General features: G+C 36.2%; 1 protein-coding gene across 2 annotated transcripts in view; it reads right to left on the bottom strand.

Moving 5' to 3' along the window:
* The window catches only part of USH2A (usherin), a 386,355-nt gene that overhangs the window by 263,905 nt on the left and 99,032 nt on the right, over positions 1–23,418 (bottom strand). For both annotated transcript variants that reach the window (XM_071805984.1, XM_071805985.1), the window contains exon 21: positions 16,776–17,006. In XM_071805984.1, the coding sequence (XP_071662085.1) occupies positions 16,776–17,006 (231 nt within the window). The remainder of the gene's footprint in view (positions 1–16,775; positions 17,007–23,418) is intronic.

The raw sequence follows: 23,418 nt of genomic DNA, 5'->3' as shown, positions 1-23,418 counted from the left end.
CGTATCTACTTAACACAAAAAGTTTTCAGAAATAATCAGATAAAATATTTACTGCTGTGTAAAACACCAGTGTGAAGTTATTGCTATAAAGAATATATTTAAAGCTTTTATATATTGTCTTCTAGCTTAGGCAGAGTACTCCCAAAGAAGGTGGAATAGTACAGAGAGAAGATGTTCAGTAGGACAAAAAGTACTGATGGGGAATGAGACCTCTGTCTGGCAGGTTCCCCAGATTGAGAAGGCGGGGGGGGATAAAAACTTAGCAGCAGCACAAAAGGCAAGTCAATGTGCTTTATGATGTCAAGGCTCATCATAGTTCTGAGGAATTCAACTTTTTTTTTTTTTTTCCCGTAAGAGAAGAAAAATACATAATTTTACCCCAGATTACCTGTCCCAATGTTGAATCATTTTTATTTTTATTTCTTGGTCATGGGGCCAGATGGGGATTCTGTTTACTCTAGTACCTGCATTATTTAAAAAATCAAATGCTATATTGGAATACACTCGTACTATAGGCATTGAGAGATAAAAAGATGTACATATGCAAATGTCTGTCACTCTACTGTGAGCTCTTTCAGTCCTAAAATGGGATAACAGTAAGGCTTAAGGTAAAACTTTCAAGCCTACTGATCAATCTCAGCCTTTACATACCATCTCATTCAGCCTGTAACCAACAGACTGAAAAATAAAGTGTGCGCCACTGAACAAGTCTGTGATTTAGCGAATCACAGTACTGTGTGCTTGCACAATCAAACCTATTAGCAATATAAAAGAAGATAAAAATATGGAATGCTGACAGAAGAATTCTGAAATTACAAACCAAGAATGGGTTGCAAATCCAAAACAGAGCAAATATGAAAGAATAAAATGCCTTAGCAATAGAAAAATGATTTCAAAATAACAGTTTTACAGGTCTTACAGGTGATGAAATCACAAAATGTGGAGACTGGAAAGAACATTGCTGGGCGTAATTAAAAGTTTTACTGCATCATCGACTTGTTCATGAACACAGCTCCAAGTGCCAAGTTCTGGTCATTTCAGCACAAGCTGGCAGACACAGCAGCACACAAAAACCTGCCTTCTGCCTCCAGCTAGCAAGGAAATCATGGCACTGCTTCTCAGGCGTGCACCTGGTCATAACAGCTCATACCTTCATGACCTCACAGCAAGAATGAGACACAATATTTTAACTCTACATTTAAAAAAAAATCCAGAATGCAATCACTTTATTTACACACACTGCCATAAGCACATCATCCCATTTGCTCTGCTCACTACACGTAGTCTCCATAGAATACTAGGTCAAATGTAAGGTCCCAGTATTAATCTTCATGGCCATCCATGGAAGTGGTTCAAGATATCTCAAGAGTGCCCCTCTCATTATGTTGGTGACCTCGCTGAACAACTGCTGGTAGTTTCAAGGCTCACCAGAGCAAGGCTGAACTCCCATTGAAAGAAAGGTAGAGGCTTTGGAACTCATTAGAGGAGCAGATCAAAATGATCACAAATTTCACAGTTTTCTAAAGCCAGTTTAAACCCACATCTACTCAGGCTTTCCAAAGTCATACATTAAAACAAAAGCAGGAGGGTGGGGGACGGCAAATCATGTCCAGAGAATAAAGTTAGGGAAGAAGTAAAAAAGAACTAGGTGCATGAGGAATGAGGAAATGATGACAACTAATCAGCTGTATGACTATACTTTGGAAGATATTAAATTACCGCTTGGAAACTATGATAAAGATCCAATATTTCAATTATATTCTTACCTAATGCATTGATATAATTATTGGTTAAAAAATTTTGTACAAAATGCATGAGCAAAACATTGATGTTGGTTATAAAAAATAAAAATTTCAGATAGATTTCCACCATCAAATGGAAGAACAAAAGTTTGCAACTCTAAATTCATAGTATAAAACAGAATTAAAAAAACCCCTACCAATGAAGTAAACCTTCCTCCCATAAGTGTAGTGCATTAAAAAAAAATCACACTTAAAAAAAAAATCACACTCACACAACAAGTTGCCCACCTAAAAATAGTTATGTTAAAAATACGTCATGTATTGTATAAAATAAACTGTTTCCAATTTCTAACTAAGTTTATTAAGTGGAATCTTATGTATTTCCCAACATTTTTTACTTTGCTTGCAACTTCATAATAAAATCCTAAATTCTGCATATTTTTAAACCAAATAACCATAGTAATATCCAATATATTTAAGGCCAGCCTAGATAGCAATAGTTGGTGATTACCAGATCAAAGGCCTTACTTAAATCAATAAGGATAGCTCCTGCACATTGATTATCATCCAACACTATAAAAATATAATTGCTTACCTTGAGAGGAGCAGTACAAGTGAAATGAAAAGGTCATAATAGGTCAATAATTATTTAAATTAAACTTACATCTTTCTTCATCCGATGGACCAACTCTAGCATACACCGAAATGGTGGTGATTTACCAGTTTAAAGAGACATATTAACATGTCAGCAAAGGGCTTAGCAGTAATTGGGTCAGCAATTTTAAGAAGTCAAGGTTCCAGGTTGTCAGCTTCTCCATTTATGCTCCCAATTAATCTTAAGGTATTATAGATCTTAAGTCAGTAAGCACAGATCTAACTACTTTTGATCAAATCTCATTTTGGGTATATACAGTGATAGAGTATAGTTACTTTTTGAGATTTTTCTACAATACAGTATATCATTCTCTAAAATGTCTTTCAATTAAAAAAAAAAAAACCTGTAAGGCGACAATTCACTACTCAGTTCAATGGATCCTCCAATAATTTAGTATATGATGTTTCTGTCACCATATTTAATGGTCCTTATATCAGAACAACATTACTTGGCAGTTTTGCATTTTCATTCTAATAGTTATGCTAACAGTTGCTTTCTGAATTTGCAGTTGCTATACTGCACTGTTATTTAAGGTCACAATTTTGTCCATCTATGTTTGCTGTAGGGATCATCTACCAAGTACAATGCATTTAATGGAAAATATGAACAGTTTGAGGAAAAGATATGTATGCAGGAAAAGAAATGTGTAATACCATCTAATTCTGGGGATGTATCTTGAAAAATGATTTGGTTCAGAAGTATTTGTTTTCATAGCTGTAAGACAGCATTGCATAGCCCAAAAAACAAGGAAGGGGGTTACACTTCACATCTCAAAATAGCAAACTACATATAATCAGTATCTAATCAAATACCTGTTATACTCTTTAGTTCTTTTTTTTTTTTTTTTTAATACACACTTACTGAAGAAACACACTAACAAGTAACTTGCAAGAAAGCAAGTCATTCTAGTGTCAAAAGCATCATGTGTTGTTTCCTGAGGATCCCATCCTATGATAAAGCTCACTACCATCTTTGGAAAGTCTGTACGTAGATGAAATAACTAATAATGTTTTAGTCAAATCAAAGTGCTGCAACTTCCAACTACTTTATAAGTCAGTGCATTTATTAAACAAGTCACTAACACTCAGATGCAAAAGGTACTTCCTCCCCAAGGTCTGAAAATTGGAATGGCAGTAGCACTTACTGCTACATTTACCTCCCACGTTCTTGACACCATTGTGGCACAGAACTTTCCTAAAATATTCTCTCTTAAGAAAAAGAAAATATAAGCTCCTATAACCATGTGTTCTTTATGTCACAATACTTTTTCATTATTACTTTGAAGTAATTTAAATCACTCTTTTACACAAAAGTGTTTTGGTTCTTTCTTTCTGTGGATCAGAGATAGGAATTTGTTACAGTGTGGTTATCCTGAGGTAAAAATTGAAGCATAAGTCTATCAATGTTAGGAAACAGCTTCTTGCAGGATGGTTAGCTAGGGGATGGTAGTAAAATTCTCAAAGAAAAATTAAATTTGTATGGAGACTTCACGTCTTAGAAACATAGGGGTTAAGAAGGCTCTTCCATGAAATTGGTTCTGGCCACCAAATTCTAACGGTGAGCTAGACCAAAGGTGTCAAACTCATTTTTACCGGGGGCAACATCAGCCTCGCAGATGCCTTCAAAGAGCTGAATGTAATTTTAGGGCTGTATAAATGTAACTACTCCAACATTTATAGACACTGAAAGGAATGCAAAAAGTCTATCTTGGCCTCTTCATTTTCCACCACTTGGTGCTTGGCCGTATGAAGAAAAAGTTGACAGCACTCTGAAGAACATGGAAGGAAGACAACGAAAGACATTATAATGGTCAAACCAGGAGAGGGGGGGAAAAAGGTGAAGGGAGATGAAGGGAGCAATAATAAAATCATGGATAGTGTCACAACACAAAAAGGATGAAAAAGCAGGGGATGGAGGAAGGGAAATTAAATAGAAAACCAGGAGAACCTAGAGAAGCTAAAATCATTAGTAGAAACTCTCCTTACAAATCCAGTTGAAAATACATGTTGTTAGTAAACACCAAATAGAGTGGGAAAGCAGGCACTCTACCCTTCACATAGAGATGATCATCTAGTGCAGCAGTCAGTGCCTGTAATAGTTCAGATCAGGAAGAGATTTCATGAATATTAAAGATTTTTACCCATTGACATCTGTATTAGTCAGCAATGTTCCATATGATGGATATGTCTGGGATTCCCCTCTGACATCGAGATTTTTTTTTAATTACTATCCAGAGTAACAGTATAGACCACACTAGGTCTGCAAAAGTAAACCCTCAAAATTTAGGAAATGCAAAACCAAAATTGTCTGCAAAAAATTAATGCATACACAAATAGAGGATGAATAATGATACAGTCTACAATTATACAAACACACATTTCCCATAAGATATCTGCCTCAAGGATTTTATGATGTTCAGGAACTAAAACAGAATTCATGTAGCAAATAAGGATATTGTGCATGGAAGCTTGTCTTATTTGATGTAGCGCTCTGCGAATGTCTAATGAAAGAGGAAGGGGAGGATGAAAAGTGAACGGACAGTTTCATAGCTATCGCAGTTCAATGTCACTCTGGAGAAATCTGTCCCTACCTCTGCCACGAAGTTCCTACACGATGTGAGGCAAAAATCACTTCAGTCAAACTTTTCAGTTTTATTCACTTGTTATGCTCTCTTCATTTTCTTGAATGCTCGCATTTAAACACCCCACAGAGATCTGTGGAAGTGTTAAGTGTTCCTAATTGAACAGAGGTCAGTGGGAACTCTACTTTAAACACATAAACTACTCTGAAAACTCAGGTCCTAACTATGTAAAACTGAGCACTCAAAATCAGCATTCAGTCCTCTTTTTTCTTTACCCAAAATCCCTATTCATAAAATGAACCTAATAATATAAATGTTCTAAAAATTAATATCAATTATGACAAACTATTTGGATACTCTAGTGAAAATAGCATAGAAAAAATTCAATCTGCATTACTTAAGAGTTAGATACATATAATAAAACAGACATCAAGCCATTTACAGAACAGTAAGGATTTTTAAAAGGCAACAGCTGGTCTGTGCCATACATAGAAAATATGGATAAGCTAGTTTTTAATCAATTGATTATATGCCATCATAACCCATAAAGATAACAATGTTGAATTAAGTTCATGCTGCCTATTTTAACTCCATTTCCTAAATTCTAGGTGCTTAATTTTGCAATCTTAATTTTTCCCATATGTACTAATACAGACAGCCTTTTTTTCTACAAATTACCACAGTCTAATCCTGAGCGATAGTTTTGTCATAATGGAATTATTCAGTCTATGATCTGATTGATTTCAGACCTTAAATACTGAATCTTAACACACGTAAATTTTTAATCCTTTAATTTCTCTGTTCTGCCAGTAATTGATAAGGACAGTTGTACTTAGACAAGGTCTTAATTTAATCGCCCTGAAAATCAATTAGAAGGTGAAAAGCTTCCTTATATTATTATTATGAAAATTTCCTGATCAAATTCACAATGCAATCATAATCAATGCATGACTCTTCATACATTTTCAGTCAATACATAATTCAGTAGTTACATCTTCACCATCTGAAAACACAATATGGGAAGGAAATTGTATGTTAAAAGCAGGCATAATTTAAAGGCTCAGTATTAGTCAAATGCAATGTCTCCCTCAAGTCATCAGGCTAAATAACCCTTTATAGAAACAATCTAAGTAAGGACCAAACATGGCCCAGAAAGCATTAATTTCATGTGAAGTATCTCACCAGCCAATATAGAACTAAACCTCTCTTTGCTTCATCCTTGCTGAAAACTGTGCACAGAAGACAAGAATAGGAGGAACAGATAACACTCTTTCTGTGCCTGTGTAAAAACTGCTCCCCAAAATACATCCAAGAGCATGCTACGCTTCATCCCTTCACAATCACTCCGAGTATCCTCTTGTAAATTAGGATCCTCTTGTCTATACAACATACAGAAACACAGAATGGTTGGGGTTGGAAGGGACCTCTGGAAATCATCCAGTCCATCCCACCTGCCAAAGCAGGTTCACCCAGAGCAGATTGCACAGGAATGTGTCCAGTTGGGTCTTGAATGACTCCAGAGAAAGAGACTCCACAACCTCTCTGGGCAGCCTGTTTCAGTGCTCCATCACCCTCAAAGTAAAGAAGTTTCTCCTCATATTCAGATGGACCCTCCTGTGCTTCAGTCTGTGCCCATTGCCCCTCATCCTATCATTGGGCACCACTAAAAGGAGTCTGGTCCCATCCTCTTGACACTCACCTTGGAGATATTTATAAACATTGATGAGATCCCCTCTCAGCCTTCTTCAGGCTGAACAGACCCAGCTCTCTCAGTCTTTCCTCACAAGAAAGATACTCCAGATGCCTCATCATCTTCGTAGTTCTCCGCTGGACTCCCTTCAGTAATTCTTTGTCCTCCTTAAACTGGGGAGCCCAGAACTGGACACAGCACTCCAAATGCAGCCTCATCAAGGCAGAGTAGAGGGGGAGGATCACCTCACTCGATCTGCTGGTCACACTTTTCCTAAAGCACCCCAGAATACCATTGGCCTTCTTGGCCACAAGGGCATGGTCAACCTGTTATCTACCAGAACTCCCAAGTCCTTTTCCACAATGCTGCTTTCTAGCATATCCGCCCCTAACCTGTACTGGTGCCTGGGGTTATTCCTCCCCAGGTGCAGGACCCTACACTTGCTCTTGTTGAATGTCATCAGGTTCTTCTCTGCCCAGTCCTCCAGCCTGTCCAGGTCTCACAGAATGACAGTACAGGCTTCTGGTGCATCAAGCCTTCCTCCCAGTTTGGTATCATCTGCAAACTTGCTGAGAGTGCACTCAGTCTCTTCATCCAGGTCATAGATGAACAGGTTGAACAGGACTGGACCTAATACTGACCCCTGGGGAACCCCACTAACTACAGGCCTCCAGTCAGACTGCAACATTGACCACAACCCTCTGAGCTCTGCCATTCAGCCAGTTCTCAATCCATCTCACCATGCACTCATCTAGCCCATACTTCCTGAGCTTACCTATGAGCATGTTCTGTCAAAAGCCTTGCTGAAGTCAAAGTAGACAACATCCACTGATCTCCCTTTGCCTAGCCAGCATGTCATACCATTATAGAAGGCTATCAGGTTGGTAAAACATGATTTCCCTTTGGTGAATCTATGCTGACTACAGGAACCTTTCTTAAGAAGATTAAGTAACATGTTTTTCTTCAATGTAATAGCACTTTCAAGAGTGAGGGGGAAAATGGACATGATTCATGTAACATTTGGAATTAAGAAAGAACTTTAGAGAGGCAGCATCAAAAATACTACAATTCCTGCCACCCTGCATTGGACCAGCCAATATTTTCCAAGCAGATGCACTATAACTGCACTGCTAAAAACACAAGAGGATTTAGCATGATTAGTCTAGATGAAAATCTTGATTAAGTGTCATTTTTTCGGCCTTCTGGTTCCAGCACAGACTAAAATCATAAGAATTCAGAAATAAAAGACATCAGAAATTTGACATTTATTAAAGTTAAAGCTGCAGAAATATTCCTTTTTGGCTATTACTTCTCACCAAATCCCTCTCATTGAAACTACCTTGATTTACAAGTTAAATTATACCAGAATATAAGAATCCTACAAAAATCTTTAAAAGTACTGAAGTACTGGTGTGGAAGACCCACAATTGCATTACTAAATGAACAGCATTGAAAATAATAAGTTTTCCTTCATCTGTCTCTGCACCATCAGGTATTTGGGTCTAAGAACTCCCAGAAGCATTCATACATTCGCTCTAAAACATGAACATCCATTGAACTACCATTTTCTACCCTCAAACCTGCTTCAGGTTCTTTTTTTGACCTGTATCATTTCCATCCTTACTTTGACCATATAGTTATAGTTAAATGAAATGAGCCTCATTTTAACACAGTGTACATGGATCTGTCACATGCAAAACTTCCAAGAGACGCTCGGCACCTTCCCCTACCTCATTTTCTTTTCTTTTTTAATTAAATAAACTTCATGCATTTGTGCAGTTTATACATTCTAGTTTTTTCTTTACGCTCTTTATTTTCAGCAACTTTTATTTCCCCAAACCTCCCTCCCAACGAGTCCCTCCATCTCGCACCTTTTCTTAGCAGCACACAAGCACAAGAGGAATCCCAGAAGATGTCATGCCTGAAGCAAAACACAGCAGTTCCATAACTGTTTATTTTCAGAGACATACATGAGAGCACCCACTATCCTTGCTGTACACAGAAGAGGCACAGAGAACAGAAAGTCTCCTTGAACTCTCTCTTCCCCTTCTTTGCCCTTGTAAACACAGAATATAACCCCCACCTTTGGCTTCTTTAGTGTGCTGAACAAATACATAAGAACTCCATTCTTTGTGAATATAGGCCAAACTAGATACTAAAACAAAAAACCATATTTTTTTCCACATTCACTGTCATTAAATTCAGTGAGCATTCTTTGTGCAGTTTCCCATACAGAGTTCCTACATCAAATCCTATCAGCATTTTTTTTTGTAGATCAACAAGAAAAAGAAACACCAAATATACAGGTATGCTTTCCTTGCGGAAATCAATCTTTTATAAAATATCTTGGCACGTAAGTGGTTACACTCTCAGATTAGTTCATAAAAAATGCAAACTCCATAGAGAATATCTACTTTTATTACCCTTGACTAAACACATGGGCTTTGAAAAAATTGACATAAACCTTTTCTTCTGCTAATTCTTCAGTTTGTCACCTACAGAGAAAATGCAGACTACATTTCAAAATAGTGAATCATTCTTGCACAAAATTAAGAGAAGCACAACTAGAGTTGTAATAAAAGGGGAAGAACTGCTGTTTTACAGAGTACAGGTCATGTGGTATACTTGTGATAATCAAAAGACCCAGTTCTGTAACTGGTTTTACACAAGCAAACAGCTGAATCTAAGTATGATCTAGTCTGGGAAACGGCTTCTCCACTGGCAGCTTGGTGTAACAACAGGAAAGCTACTGTTTTCACAACTTCCACAGTTAGGACTACTGAAAAATTTGGTTTCAACCATACAGTGCAGAATGTCACAGGGCACTGGCAAAAATGTTCTTTGGCACTAAAGCCAAGAAGATGCAAAAAAAATTGTGATTAGACGCCAAAGTTTGTTCTGCATAATCTGTTAAACTGCAAGAGGTAAATATCAGAAATCATACAGAAGGGGAGAATCTTTTTTTTTTTTTCTCCCACTCACATGCATTGGCTACAATAAATCTTTTCTACAACAAAAAGATGGAAAAAGCAGATACTTGATACCGATAGAAAGTATGTCTGTGCCTAAAAATGTAGCTCATCTTAGTGAAAATATTACCCCTGTAACACTGGCAAGGTCAGCATCAGCTTGGCTTATTTGCTGTTTAAGTCCCTGTTGTGCATGTTCGAAAATGTTTTAAGTTGTTTTGTTCACAAAGTAGCACAGTTCACTTTGTTGTGCTGGATCACTCCTTTTTCTCTATATGCAGCTCCTCTCTCACTCTCTGTGTCTTTAGGCTTCTTGGGATTCAGAAGAAAGGAAGAAAGAAATGTGTTTTTCAAGATGAAACTGTGAATTCATTTTTCGCACTAGGACAAAATTCTGCCTAAAATGTCTGTGCAAACAGTCCTCAGGCAGAAAAAAGGATGGTTCCCCTTCTTACTGAAGCCAGCCACATGACGGTGATATAGAAAGTCTTTATCTTTCTTTAACAGAAGATGAAGATATGGGTTCAAATCATTCTTTTGTGATGACAAGAAGAGAAAATGTAAGAAGTTGTCCTAAAAAATTAAAATATTTTCTATGGAGAAGTCCTGTGACAATAACCTAGACAGAAAGAATGTAATAAAATAAGAGCACTCCAAGAGCTCTTTGGTGCATGATTTAATATAAAAGTCTGAAAAATAAGTGGCACTATGAAAAGTTCCCTGAGAGATGAAGTGTGTTCTCCAAGTCAGCTAAATAAACATGCTCTCTTCCTTTCTCTCTCAGTATTAAAAAGCTTGGTCTAAGAATCTGAAATATACTTGACTATATATGGAGATAAAACTCAACTAGACAAAGGCTTAAGCAGGCTAGTTGGACTCACTATGAGAAGAAGGTTGCTTCAGATGGCTTCTCTTCCAACACAAATTATTCTATTATTCTATGATTTAGTGATTAAAACTAATTTCTAGATACCTCAAGCCTTATCAGTAGTCATAAAAAGAAAGGCTGGAAATTATCTAGAGATAGGTTGTAGAAAATTGTAGAATTCAGATCTGTATTGATGCAAAGTTCCTTGGGGTGCGGGGAGAAGTGGAGGGGCAGGGGTGGAGGTTGTCTGCAGAGGAAGGCAGATTTTTCTAAGTTATTTGGTGAAATGAATGTTTCATTTGCACATTTCATTTGAAATGTTTCATTTGAAATGTTTCATTTGAAACCCAGTTTCACTGGGTTAATCTGAGTTTAAAATTGTTTTCCAAACATATATCCTTTCTTAGAGGTCACCAAATCAATCCACTTGCTCTAAAGCAGAATCAATTTTACCTAGGTTATTCCTGACAAATGCTCATCCAACTGTTCTTTAAAATCTGCAGTGTCAGAGCTTTCATTTTTTTCCCAACAACAATGTATTCCTTTGCTTAACTAGCCTGTCCTTTAGAAAAAAATTCTTGTGAGAAGATGACCTACCTTGCTACATTTAAGCTTATGACGAGACCATTGTTCCTTTACTCACAGTAGACATGGATAAAAGTTCATTTTCTTCTAAACCACAGTTTTTTTATTTTCTTTAAGACCATCATCATATCTCCTTTTAGTCTTCACTTTTCTAAACAACTCCATTTTCTTCAGCCTTTCTTCTTACATTGTTTTTAGACCTCCAATTGTATTCATTTTCTTGATTTTCAGTCCTGATTCATTCCACAAACCTCTTTTGGAATGCTGGAAAAAACCTGTTAATTTGGCTCCATACGTTAATGGAAATATTTGCATCTTCTACTAACTATGAAATGTTTGCTCAAGATTATATGGAGTGCAATTTGTTTTACATTACTGCAAAGAGAGTTCACTGTGATGAAGAGTTGCAGGGAGATCAAACACTGAATGACCACAGCCATTCTCAGTTCTTTTGCTCAGAACAAATGTGAACGATGCTTGTGCAGTGTTCCATGGCAAACTCATTAAGAAACATCGTTACTGGAAAGATTCACCACTCTGAGTAATGTGTGTGTATATGAGTCACAATTTGGCAGTAAAAACAGTAGAACAGATATATATTTTTTAAAATACACGTTTTTTAAGATCACAACACTAAAAATGTCACTGTAAAAAAGCTCTGCTTGTAATACTGAATATATGAACATCTTACCTCATACAGTTATTTCCTAATTATGACAGAGCTGAGCTTGCATCATGCAGAGGTTGCCAAAGAGCACATATTCCAGGCAAGACCCACTTCTATTCAAGCATAGTATCCTATTTCAAAAAACTTAGATTCAAAGCAAGGCCAAACACAAAATTTTCTTCTGGATGGACTGCATTTTGATCAATATTACATGAATAACTTTCTTATTAAACAAGTAACATCCAAGAGGGATCACATTAAAATAGTAATAGCTAATTCAGCTGTTTTAAAAATATCTTAGTCACAAAAAAAATTTCATCCACCTGAAAAAAATGAATATTTTATCACTAAATAAGCAAATGCTTCCATTCTTCTATGGATATATAACTACTGACATGAAGCTCAAATTGTGTTTCAAGCAACACATAAATCATGCTTGGAGGATTTGTTTTTCTCCATGTCACAGAAAGAATACATATATTATTTACAAAACCCACCAAAATGCCACAGAATTGGCAATGGATGTCCAATGTTATATGTGAAAAAAATTCTCATTTTGGGAGATGAGGAGGAATACAACCTTCTACACAACCATCTTGGGACTCTGTGATTTCGTTTTGTAGCAAGGGAGTCACTGTTTACACAGTGAGTAGTTCTTACATAGCCCTACACATGCAATGAGTTTACCTTCATGGAGCCCGACTATCTCCATATAGAATGGAATCCAAGGAGTTTTCTCACTCATTCATTTGTCCAACGGATTACAATTTCTATCCTTTCTAACTATAATTAGCCCTACTGCATCAGCTCAGCCTCAGACTTTCTGTCTTGCAATGGATCAATCAGAGGAAAGATTAAAAAACTTATTTGTGTAATCCATGGCTGCACTTTAGAAAACTAAATTGCTGTCCTGAAACTCTTAGCTAAGATGTCACTGTATTGCAGAGACATTCAGTATTCACTTTTCAATCAGTTGCTCTTAGGCCCAGAAGTTCCTTTTTGAAAGAACTCAGTAGTTCAGTATCTATGTACTCAATAAAACCTGGAAATTAAACTACCTTTTATCTGTCTTTAGGAGCTAAATCAAATATATTTGCCCTAGGAAAAAAAAAAAAAAAGCACAGCTTTTTGACAGGATTTTCTACAAAGTTAAAACAGAGGTACTATTTATATATGAAGGTACAGTATCCACCAATGTACTCAGTAAGTGCACACATGCTTTCTCAGGGACTCATGTTTTCAAAGAAAAAGGTAATCCCCTACACTCTGTAAAACACAAAAAATGAAGTTTCCTATTTTTGTATCCAGAAAAGAAGACAGTGCCTCAAATTAGAATCAAACTCGATTCTAAGCAGGGCTTATTTACACAAGTCAAAACTCATACTTCAGTTTTTATTTCATATATTCAGGTACTTCAAGTCCTGACCCTCGTCCAAGGAGCAAAAGGTAATTGAGGAAAAACCCCTATCATAAATATATCCATTGGCTGGTTGTTGATGTTCACACACACACTTCAGCAGTTGAACGTGCTATTGCCTGCAGAACAAACTAACCTAGAACTCCTGTTAGTGGTGAAAGCCAGTTTAACAGGGAATCATGTTCATTACCTTCATCTTCAAGCTTTTCTTGGACCCAGCCATTAGACTTGGTCATTAAAGGGATAATAGGAGTATAATTTGAATTTAACAGTTCTTTGAACTCCAAGCTTATCTGTCTGCACCCTATACAAAATGGACAATACCTTCCTAGACTACTAGGGAGACACAGCCATGCTCCTGCAGCATTCTGACTCCAGACCAACAACCACATCACACAAGCTGTGCTGATAAAGCAAACCATACAAAATAACTAATTTGTAAAACCTTCTAGCCATTTCTAGCAGGCCCTTTATGTATAAATTCCTGCATTAAGTAAAATCTGAGCTTCAGCTCCCCATTCATAAAAACAGAATGACAACACTTTGCTGTCTTATGGGGAAGATATGAAGATAAACACCTGAATATGTCAGTCTCCAAAGTAATGGGAGAAAGATGAGTTCCTTAGCTAAAACAACAATGCTAGCAGTTCCTTTGCCTGGTATTTTGATAGATATAAAGAAGGCTGTTGTATCTAAGAACTTCAAGGGATACAAATTAGTATTAAAAATCAAGTTTGCATCTTAAGGAAATTATATTACAAAAGCTAAACACTTCTTCAGAGTTTGAAGAGCTGAGAAGTTGCATGTGGACAGTTCTGGCAGAAATAATCTTTTTCTTTACCCAACTTCCTCTCATCTAATGTGTACTCAGAGCACATCTTCCTGTGCAGCTGGAGGCTTTGTTACAGACAGAAGGATGCTGCTTAGTGTAGCCAGTGTTTATTGCCTAACTTTTTTTTTTTTAAAGACGAATTTGGAAAATTTCCCAGATAATGCATCTGCCCCCATCACTGGCACCTTGGAATGTAAGGTCAGACATGGAGGCAGTGAGGACAACTGTATTTATTAACAATGAATAAACTGAACTGTCTTTTTCTGGATTAGCAGTAGGAGATCGCAGACACAGTAAGAAGTATCTGTCTGCTGACCGACATGTACATGCTGGCACACTTTTGTGTCAAAAATGTACACAGCTGCACACACACTAAAGTCATTTCATCTCTAAAGCAAAATTGCCAACTGCTTGTCTTCAGAGATGGGTAAATAAGAGAGGGTCTGAACAACAAAACAAGTGCAAAGTACAATTAAAGAATATTTTTTATTCATTTAAGAGTCTTTCTTTCTAAATACTCCTGGATTTACTATACTTTTCCCTCCTTCATGTTTTGGAAGAAGGACTGATGATCTACTCAGAAAAAAACAGTTTTATATTTCTCAAAAACTTTATTGAGTTGCCAAGTACCAAATTAGACATTTTTAGGTATCAAAACAGGCTGATTTAGCCTGATTGTCAGTCATTAGCAGCAGGTGTCTGCACAAATTGCCTGGCGTGTTTTGGTTCTACACCATCTCCAGATACTGAGACTAATAGCTGGTTGAAAAGAAAGAACACAATCCAAAGCAATTATAAATTGTATTTATCCATACAGCATTATCAGCCATCAGGTGCCAGTACAAAGGGACTTCAACATCTTCTCCCAACCTGTCTGTCCAAACTCTGTCAAATCAGCCCAGCCATCTCGATAAACCTTATTCAAGGCCTTAAACTTAGCTTGGGGAGCATAACTGAACCCCAGACTGAACTGGTGCTTGGGTATATTACTCATGGGCTTGTCTGGTGACAGAAAGGCATGTTAACAACTCCAGTAGCACAACACCTTCTTCCCCAACACTCTTGGAGACTTCTGATGAGGAGAGGGAAATTCAGTGATACTCCTAATTCTTCATATCTGATTAAACTATTTAACTAAACTGCAGTGATGGGCTGACCAGAGCTAGAGTGACAAAAACTGCAGGTCACAATTCCTTTGGTGTTTAAATTATCACAACTGACAACAGAAGAAATACATAAAAGATTTTTTTACTAAATATACAGTAAAGGGTGCAAATTTTAATACCAGGAAAAGCATTGAGCAATTTGGATGAGGAAAGAAGCCCAACAGCTGTTCCTACCGGTTCCTGCACAAAGACAGGTTTTGCAAGTCAACATGGTGTCAATATTTAACTAACACATTATCACTTGATGTCAACTCCTCAGTCCTCTTCAAATCTTTGGCATTCTTTTGGGTGTCAACAATGCTGCATGTTTTTTAAGTGCTAGCAAGAAAAAGAAAGAAATAAACTCACCTTCAAGTTTACTTTCTGTAAATCAGATACACTGGGTGATCAGAGAGAGACAAGAAGGTGATTTTTTGCTTTATACAAAACCTGAATTTGCACACACACATACTTGCAAATACCAAGATATCTGTGCTCACATATTCTTGCCAGAATTACCTGTGGTGACTCAGAAGACAATGGATGTCAACTACTCAGTCCTCTTCAAATCTTTGGCATTCTTTTGGGTGTCAACAATGCTGCATGTTTTTTGCAGCACTTATCTGTCTTAACAAACAAGGCTCAGTACCAGGGTGAGATGTGCCACACTGTGGTGTGGCCTTTGCACTATCAGCATGCTATCTAATGCCTGCTCTCACTGTTAGCTAGGTTCCTTTTGGATTTCTCCTTACTGCTATCAGTCTCATGACTTTATGTAGGTATATACACACACACACACACACTTCCTTTTCATACATCTTTTTAAACTATCTTTTTAAGCCTTCAACCCTGCCATTTCTTCTTGTACTTTTAAAAACTAACACATCACGCACACCAATGTAATATTTCACTTACAGACCTCTACATATAACCAGGTTAATCTACAGATTTTCAAAAAAAAATGTACTGTCTATATCTTTGCTTTATCCAAGAAGAGAAGACATCAGCAATCGATGAGAATCACAGAACAATGGATAATTGTTCTGCTTCAATATGAAAAAGGCACCATTTCAAAATAACTAACTAATCAGAAAAGAGTGGAGATAATACCCAGCAGCCTAGAAGCAGCAAACTTTTGACAGTTTGACAGCGTTTTTTTCTTTCCATGACAAAACAAACAGGACCCCAGCCAAAATGTTCCGAACAGGGAAAAAAGTACTTTTGGAATCCTCAGGCAACTTTGAGAAACCTCCAAAATATATCAAAAAAAACATGTTCAGTTATCACAGCAAATACATCAAAAAATTTTTGTCCCAGAAAAATAAATAAAATCCATCTTATATTCATCATTAGGAAATGAGTGAAATACGCAACAACATTCACCATCATGTACATCTCTATATCCAAAGGCAAGGGAATACAAATCCCAAATCGCCAATAACATTTTCCACAGGCTTTTTATCTAAGAATCAAAATAGCCAACAACATCACCAACAATCACACTATACTCATGAATTAAAAACTACAGATTTTACCATGAAAATTATATAGAAGAAAATAATAAATGGTAAAACAAATGCAGAGCACAATTGATACATTTTGTAAGTCATTGAAACTCACTTACCTGTAAAGTAAGTATTGGTGGGGATAGTGGAACTAGCGAATCTGTAATATCCATTTCCTGGGAAACGGATCCCTTTCATTACTTCTGTCGTCGATGTAGCTAAAGACGAATCCATCCTTTCCACCTGGTAAATGGGAGAAGGCCCATTAAGTTCTTCAGGTTCATTCCAATTTATCTTTGCCGTTGTGCTGTTTATTCCTTCAACATCAGGGGCACTGAGTTTTCTTGGAGCTGTGCATTAAAAAAAAAAGAAAAAATCCAGGTATCATTGTCCGTAATACTTGGGAAGTTATTTATTGCACATAACATAATTTTTGCAAAACATCTTGCTTCAGTTTCTGATGATCTTAAGAATAAATACAGATATCCATAGAAGCTCAATTAGAAAAATATATATTAAAAAAAAGTGCCAGAAAACAAAGCACATTCTTAATCTTTCTAGGAACTCAATTTCAATTCCACAAGAAATAGTTCATTTGTTTATTCAGGCTTTGGATAAATGTCTCTAGTATTATATCCAAAATATATTTTTATCAATCTGTAGCAATCTGATCCAACGCCTTCAAAAAAAGTATATTTGTATTCCTCCCTTGATTAGCCTCTCATGTCGTACTCACTGTAAGCGTGTGTCTGTATGACTTTCAGCATTGGATCTGAGGAGAATCTGAACAGTTATTCAACTCTTGTTAGATCTCAGCAGTATGGTACATGACAACATGGGTCTTTCATAACTGAGCTTATCCTCACCAACAGGAGCAGAACAGCTATCTGTCCACAAGGCCCATCAGGTTGTTTTCCTCATGGTGCACACAGAAGATATTCGCATTTGTTCAGATAATTACTCAGTTCAAGAAACAGATCCTCTCTAACGTTTCTCTACCAACACCAGTGCAGAGCAAGGCTCCATACAAGATTATTTCCATGAAGGTACCAGCATAAAATAGTTATGTTTTTACCATGAACCTGCTACCATTAAAACCAATACTCTGATATTCTTTCAAACATTCTGATAACGTTGGATACTCTATAGCTGAGTTATGAAGATTTAATTTTTTTTTTTTTTTTTTTTAATACTGTACAGTAAGCCACTGGAGGGCAGCACAACCTGTTTGGATAATGGTACAATGGCCATACAACTGGGAAAGAAATGGACCAACATTGAAACAATAAAAGACATGATCTAGAGAAGGACATGAACACTCTGCTACCTATAGAATCTATACCATCTTATCTTGCCTTTTTTTCCCCTCCTCTTCTTTCCCCAATAAAGAGAAGGATATACCAACAGAAACCTAATTTGTACCCAGGAAGTGAAATACAATGACAACTTGTAAAAATTACTTCTTCCTATAATGACATAGTAAAGAGCAATAAACGCCTTAGAAGAACAATAAAACCTGAATTAAAATACGGGCCTTCAAAATCTGACATAATACTTCACAGTAGAGAATTGTACAAAGTGCATGTTCTTTGGAGAAGGAGAGATTGCTTCATTTAGAATGAATTAATAACATCCTTTTAAACATGCGCACATTTCTAAGATCATTAACATATTTTTCATTTGTCCTATTTGCCCATAGCATGTTGCTATTTTTTTTTACTTTGCCCCCCTCTAACTTGATGAATACTCTTCTTGGAGAAAGCAAGGAGTAGGGGAACTGGGAAACTGCCAGCGACACCATGTGCTGTAAATTCCTGCTTAGGCATCATTTATGACTTCACAATCTAATTAGTATCTCACACTACGGTAGAAATTTACAATGTCAAAATTGAAGTAATGCAGCATGAGGTCATAAGCTTTCCTGCATAAGTAGGGCATAGCACTAATGAATTGTGGTATTAATGCACAAGTTTAAATAGAAAACATGGCTTAACAATCAAATTTTCACCTTTGAGGGAACTAGCGTATGTCAGCATTTTAAATGCGAACAGAAGAGACTGGGCCCTCCAGTTCAGCTTACTGATGGCAAAACAGAAATGCTAAAATTCATTATTTCTAAAACACATACAGCTAACTAACATTCATGACAATAACTATATATACTTTTAAAGTCTAGTATTAATAAACGGCAGTTAGTTGGACCATAATTATGGCATCTCTGATACCCAAACCTGAAGCTTTTATGGGGCTTATGCAATTAACTACTTAAATGCATCGTAACACTTGCTTCTCTGACAGGGAAGTATTGATTTTTTAATCATTTTCAAGTCTCCTCTAGCACAAATAAATGTACTACAGTTACAGTTAATGCACTGTGTACACGCATTAAACACTGGCATGACACCATTTATTATTTTGTGATATATGGAACAGAAGACTACACTTTCAGAAAGTAGCATCCTTTCTATAACATTAACAATAAAACCACAGTCCTGACAATGCTTAAGAATTCTTGTGCATCAAGAAGTGAAAGACTGTATGTAATAGGTTAACTAAGTTCTGTTTGTTTATTTGTTTTGTTTTTAAAAAAGGAAACACCAAATCAGAAACACAAACTGTACAGGAGCAGACAGGATCTGTAGCACTAGCCCACCAGGGCACTAAATGCTGAAATTAAAAATATCCAGGACTAAAACATACAGTATATATTTTCCTAAAGGTGTCACTGTGGTACCTGTAGCTACTTTCTGAAAGATGAATTGACTATAATTTTACCTATTTAATTTTTTTTAGTCACGTTCTGTTAAGACACATCTGTCAAAATAATGAGCGTACTACATTTTAGTGGATTCAAAGTCACATTTTGTGTATTTTAATTATGTAGTTTTAATGTCTTGCTATATAATACATATTTAAAATATTATAAAGCTAAAACAGTATTTAAAAGCCCATGATTGCTGCATGTCATTGTGTAGCAGAGGGCACAAAAAAGACCAATAAAGACAGATGGTCCATACAGCTTATGTTGAAGTCATATATCTAAATATAGATGTTGCTACACAGGTCATTACAAACAAGCCTTTCCCATGTGTGCATGCACACACATGTACACAAAAATGAAGTTGGTAAGTAAAGAGCAGTTAATTTTGTTTTGTTTGAAATAATATCATTTTAGTTTTAGACTCGAAGACAGATGCCAGCATTTCGCTCTGAACAGATGGTAATTCCATCTAATAGTGCATCTCTGTATTAGTAAGGTCTGCTGTGTATACAAACAGTAATAAACACTAGGTAAGGATCAAAATAAATTTTAATTGTTGACATTAAATTCTGGCAGCCACAGTTCTAAGGATACAATACTTCTTTCTCAAGTCTGTCAGGTTTACTAATGCAACTGCTAAAGCTTTTCAATACTCTGCCAGATTCTTGTCCCAGGAATAACATATTTACATGGTGGCTTAATTTAACGGGTTTACATACGTTTGAATAACTACTGCTCAGCATACCGTAGGTAGATATTTGTGTACCCTTCCACAGAAGCCTTCAATTAGCCATTCTGAATAGTTCAGAAAGGTAAAAAAAAAAAGTATACCGTTTTTAATTATTGTTCAATTGAATTCAAAATGCACACATACAAATTAAAATAGAAAATGTTCAGCAAATTTGAGTGCAAAAACTTAAAGGAAGTCTATTTGTTTTCAACTCAGAGTTTACCTTGCAGGTAAAATCCCATGCCTCACTACTGGACAGCCATTTCATTTTTGCTACAAGTTATTAGTCCAGAGGACCCTGAGATTCCCATAGCATTTCTGGTATGAACTTTTCTATCTCTGTGCTTCACAATAGTATCACTCATTTCAACAGTAAATGAGTCAAGAAATAATACTTCTGTCTTTTATCAATATTTAGATTTTTTTATATATTCTTTAGAGTCCATGTTGGACTCTTCTACAAAAATGAATAAAAAACCATCCATAATGGACTTCAAAAGAAAGTTTAATAAGACAGATATGTTATAATCATATTTCTTTAAAAATAGATGTAATACACAGTATTTTTTAAAAATCATGAGAAATATATTGCTTCCACCATATGGGACGACCAACGACTCACCAACCGATTTAAGATGCAGCATATTGAGCTGACCATATGTTACAGTGCTGTTGAATGGCTGAGTGATTCATGCCCGTCACATTCTAGTATATCAATTAAAGCTCCTTGAAGTCTGCATGATTTGTGTCTCTGTTATTAAACCCTGCTAATTCATCCCACTTACACATCTGTTATAAATCTCTAGGAGTGCTGCATGATTCATGGCAATCTGTGAGCATGGTACAGCAAATTCTTCTCCTTGTAATTAACAGTAAATTGTTTTACTGCCATGCAATGAATTTTTCAGTTATATTGCAAATGAACTCCTAAATGCACAGTTCTTTCCTAAGAACTGACTTATATCATTAGGCAATTAAAAAGTATTGCTTTGAACCAAAAGCTTTTCATCAAGAGGAATCCAACTTAAACATAGCTTAAAAACCTTGCAAATTTGACACCGGGAAAAGCACAAACTGAGCCATTTTCTGAAGTATAATATGTGGTTTGTAGGGGAGAAGAAACAAATAACTTTTAAGTCCCTAGAAATTTCCTGAAACTCAAAGAGCAGTTTAACTACATCTTGAACACTTGGCAAGACAAGTTTAAGCAGATACTATTTATCTCAGAAGTTACTTAAGTCATCTGTCATTATGAAATTTCTCAGATTACTTTACACTTTTCTAATTGTAAAACAGTGTCTTTATTCTTGAAATAAATAATTGGATAATTAGCCAAGCTGAATCATCAGAGGATTCCAATGCTGCTCAAGTGTTCTTGTCAAAGGTGAAGCAAATTCATTTCAGCTTTGCCTCTGCAGCTTTCTGAAGAGGCTTTGATTTTTTTTTCCTGCTACATTCTTGGCAGCAGCCTCAAATTCATGAGTCCATACATCAAGTCAGTAGTTTAACAACAAATGAAATTAAATTCAAAGAAGGGAAACTAATTGAAGGACAGCAACAAAAGTGTTTGGTAATGTGCTTTTTAATATGGCATGCCACATTTGCATGATAATTTTTCCTTTTTAGCATGGAGCAGAAAGTGACTAGCTTAATGAGGGATTATTCAAGACAGGAATGAACAAAATGCATTCATAACTAAGAACAAAGATTGTATTATGAAACGGAAACAGGCAACTGCCGAGAAGTAACTGGATGATTGGTTTATGCATTATGAATAAAAGGTAGAAAAATATTTATATTAGTATGCACTAATGACTATATATACAAGATTGTTGTAATTAAAATTATAAATTAACATATTAAGAGTGCTTGTTTAATCACTTTGGGTCCTATTCACAATGAAGAGACTTATGTACATGCATGCAAAACAATCTGTGTTTTCAGGCCTGCAGCAAATGGCCCTCGTATTTCTCTTCTGTAACAAAGGAAAATATACATTACTTATTAGCTGTTTAATGGCTATTTGTGATTTTAAAATTGAGGCATAGCTTTTTGTAGAAAAACAGTCTATGACAGCTATAAACAAATGCTGTATTGCCATGACAAATGGGTTGAGGCTTTTGAAAGGGGCTTGCACTGGGCATTATTCATGAAGGGGAAAAATGGACAAATTACTCAGATTAAAAGGCTAATAAAAAAGAAAACTACATCAATGAGTGTAAGGTAGCCCAGAAAGCCCATCAGCATCATTACCCCAGCAAACCCAGAGGCAACTCCGAAGCCACGAATACAACTGCTTGAGAAGTCTGCCAAGAAACCAGATGCAGCTGGTGCTGGAAGAATATCTTCTACAAATTAGCTTCTGAACCCTGTATTGCCATCAAAAGCAAAGGATCAGAAGTACAATGTGCTGAGGTAAATGGCAGCAATCACACAGACATACTTTGGTGTCTCTTACATTATTTTTAAATGAAGTGTTTTTTTTTTTTTAAAAAAAAAAAAGGCAAAGGCAAGACAGACGTAATTACAAGAAATAAGCTCAGTCACACAGCTGTTAATGAAACATAGCTGTATAGATTGTTCAAAGCACCCTTTGACTATCTGATTTGAGAGGGGTAGACTAAGCAATTGTACTAGCCCAAGCACTCACATGGGTAATTCCATCCTGTTGATATGTCAGAAGTTGCTGGGGAAAAAAAAAATACACTCTACCTGACTGAAAAATTTGGAAAACAAGAATATTTGGTCTTGGTAGATGCTGCAAAGAATAATGGAAGTCATTAATAAATTTTATGCAAAAATGATGTCAAAATACTACTTTTAAGGGACCGGGTACCAGCTGGTACCAGCTAGTACAGTTCTATAGATTCCAAGGTACCACGTGAACTAGATTCCAAGGTACTACGTGAACTAGAACCATTAAAAGCACTTGTGAAAATTAAATAAATAATAATAATACTACTTTTCAAAACCACTTTTGAAAATTAAGTCCAAACAAACAAAAAACACAACAAGATCTGGTACAACAATGACAATACCATTCTCAAAAAATAAACAAGAATCTGAACTCAGCAGAACCTGGAGAAAGGAATGAAGTATAATGTGACTCCAGGTGTTGAGACGAAACATATATAATTACTGTCCAATATTGCTTGTATTTACATACATGCAATTCCACTTGATGATCTTGGGGTAGGCACACATAAAAACAAAACTCGAATTGGATTTCAAAGTTTCAAAGTATTAAAAATGAACTTTCCTCATCTATCAG

This window comes from Patagioenas fasciata, chromosome 3, assembly GCF_037038585.1.
Source record: "Patagioenas fasciata isolate bPatFas1 chromosome 3, bPatFas1.hap1, whole genome shotgun sequence".
Classification (NCBI taxonomy): Eukaryota; Metazoa; Chordata; class Aves; order Columbiformes; family Columbidae; genus Patagioenas; species Patagioenas fasciata.
Note: the sequence above shows the minus strand (reverse complement) of the source record. Positions and strands in the feature narration are given on the sequence as shown.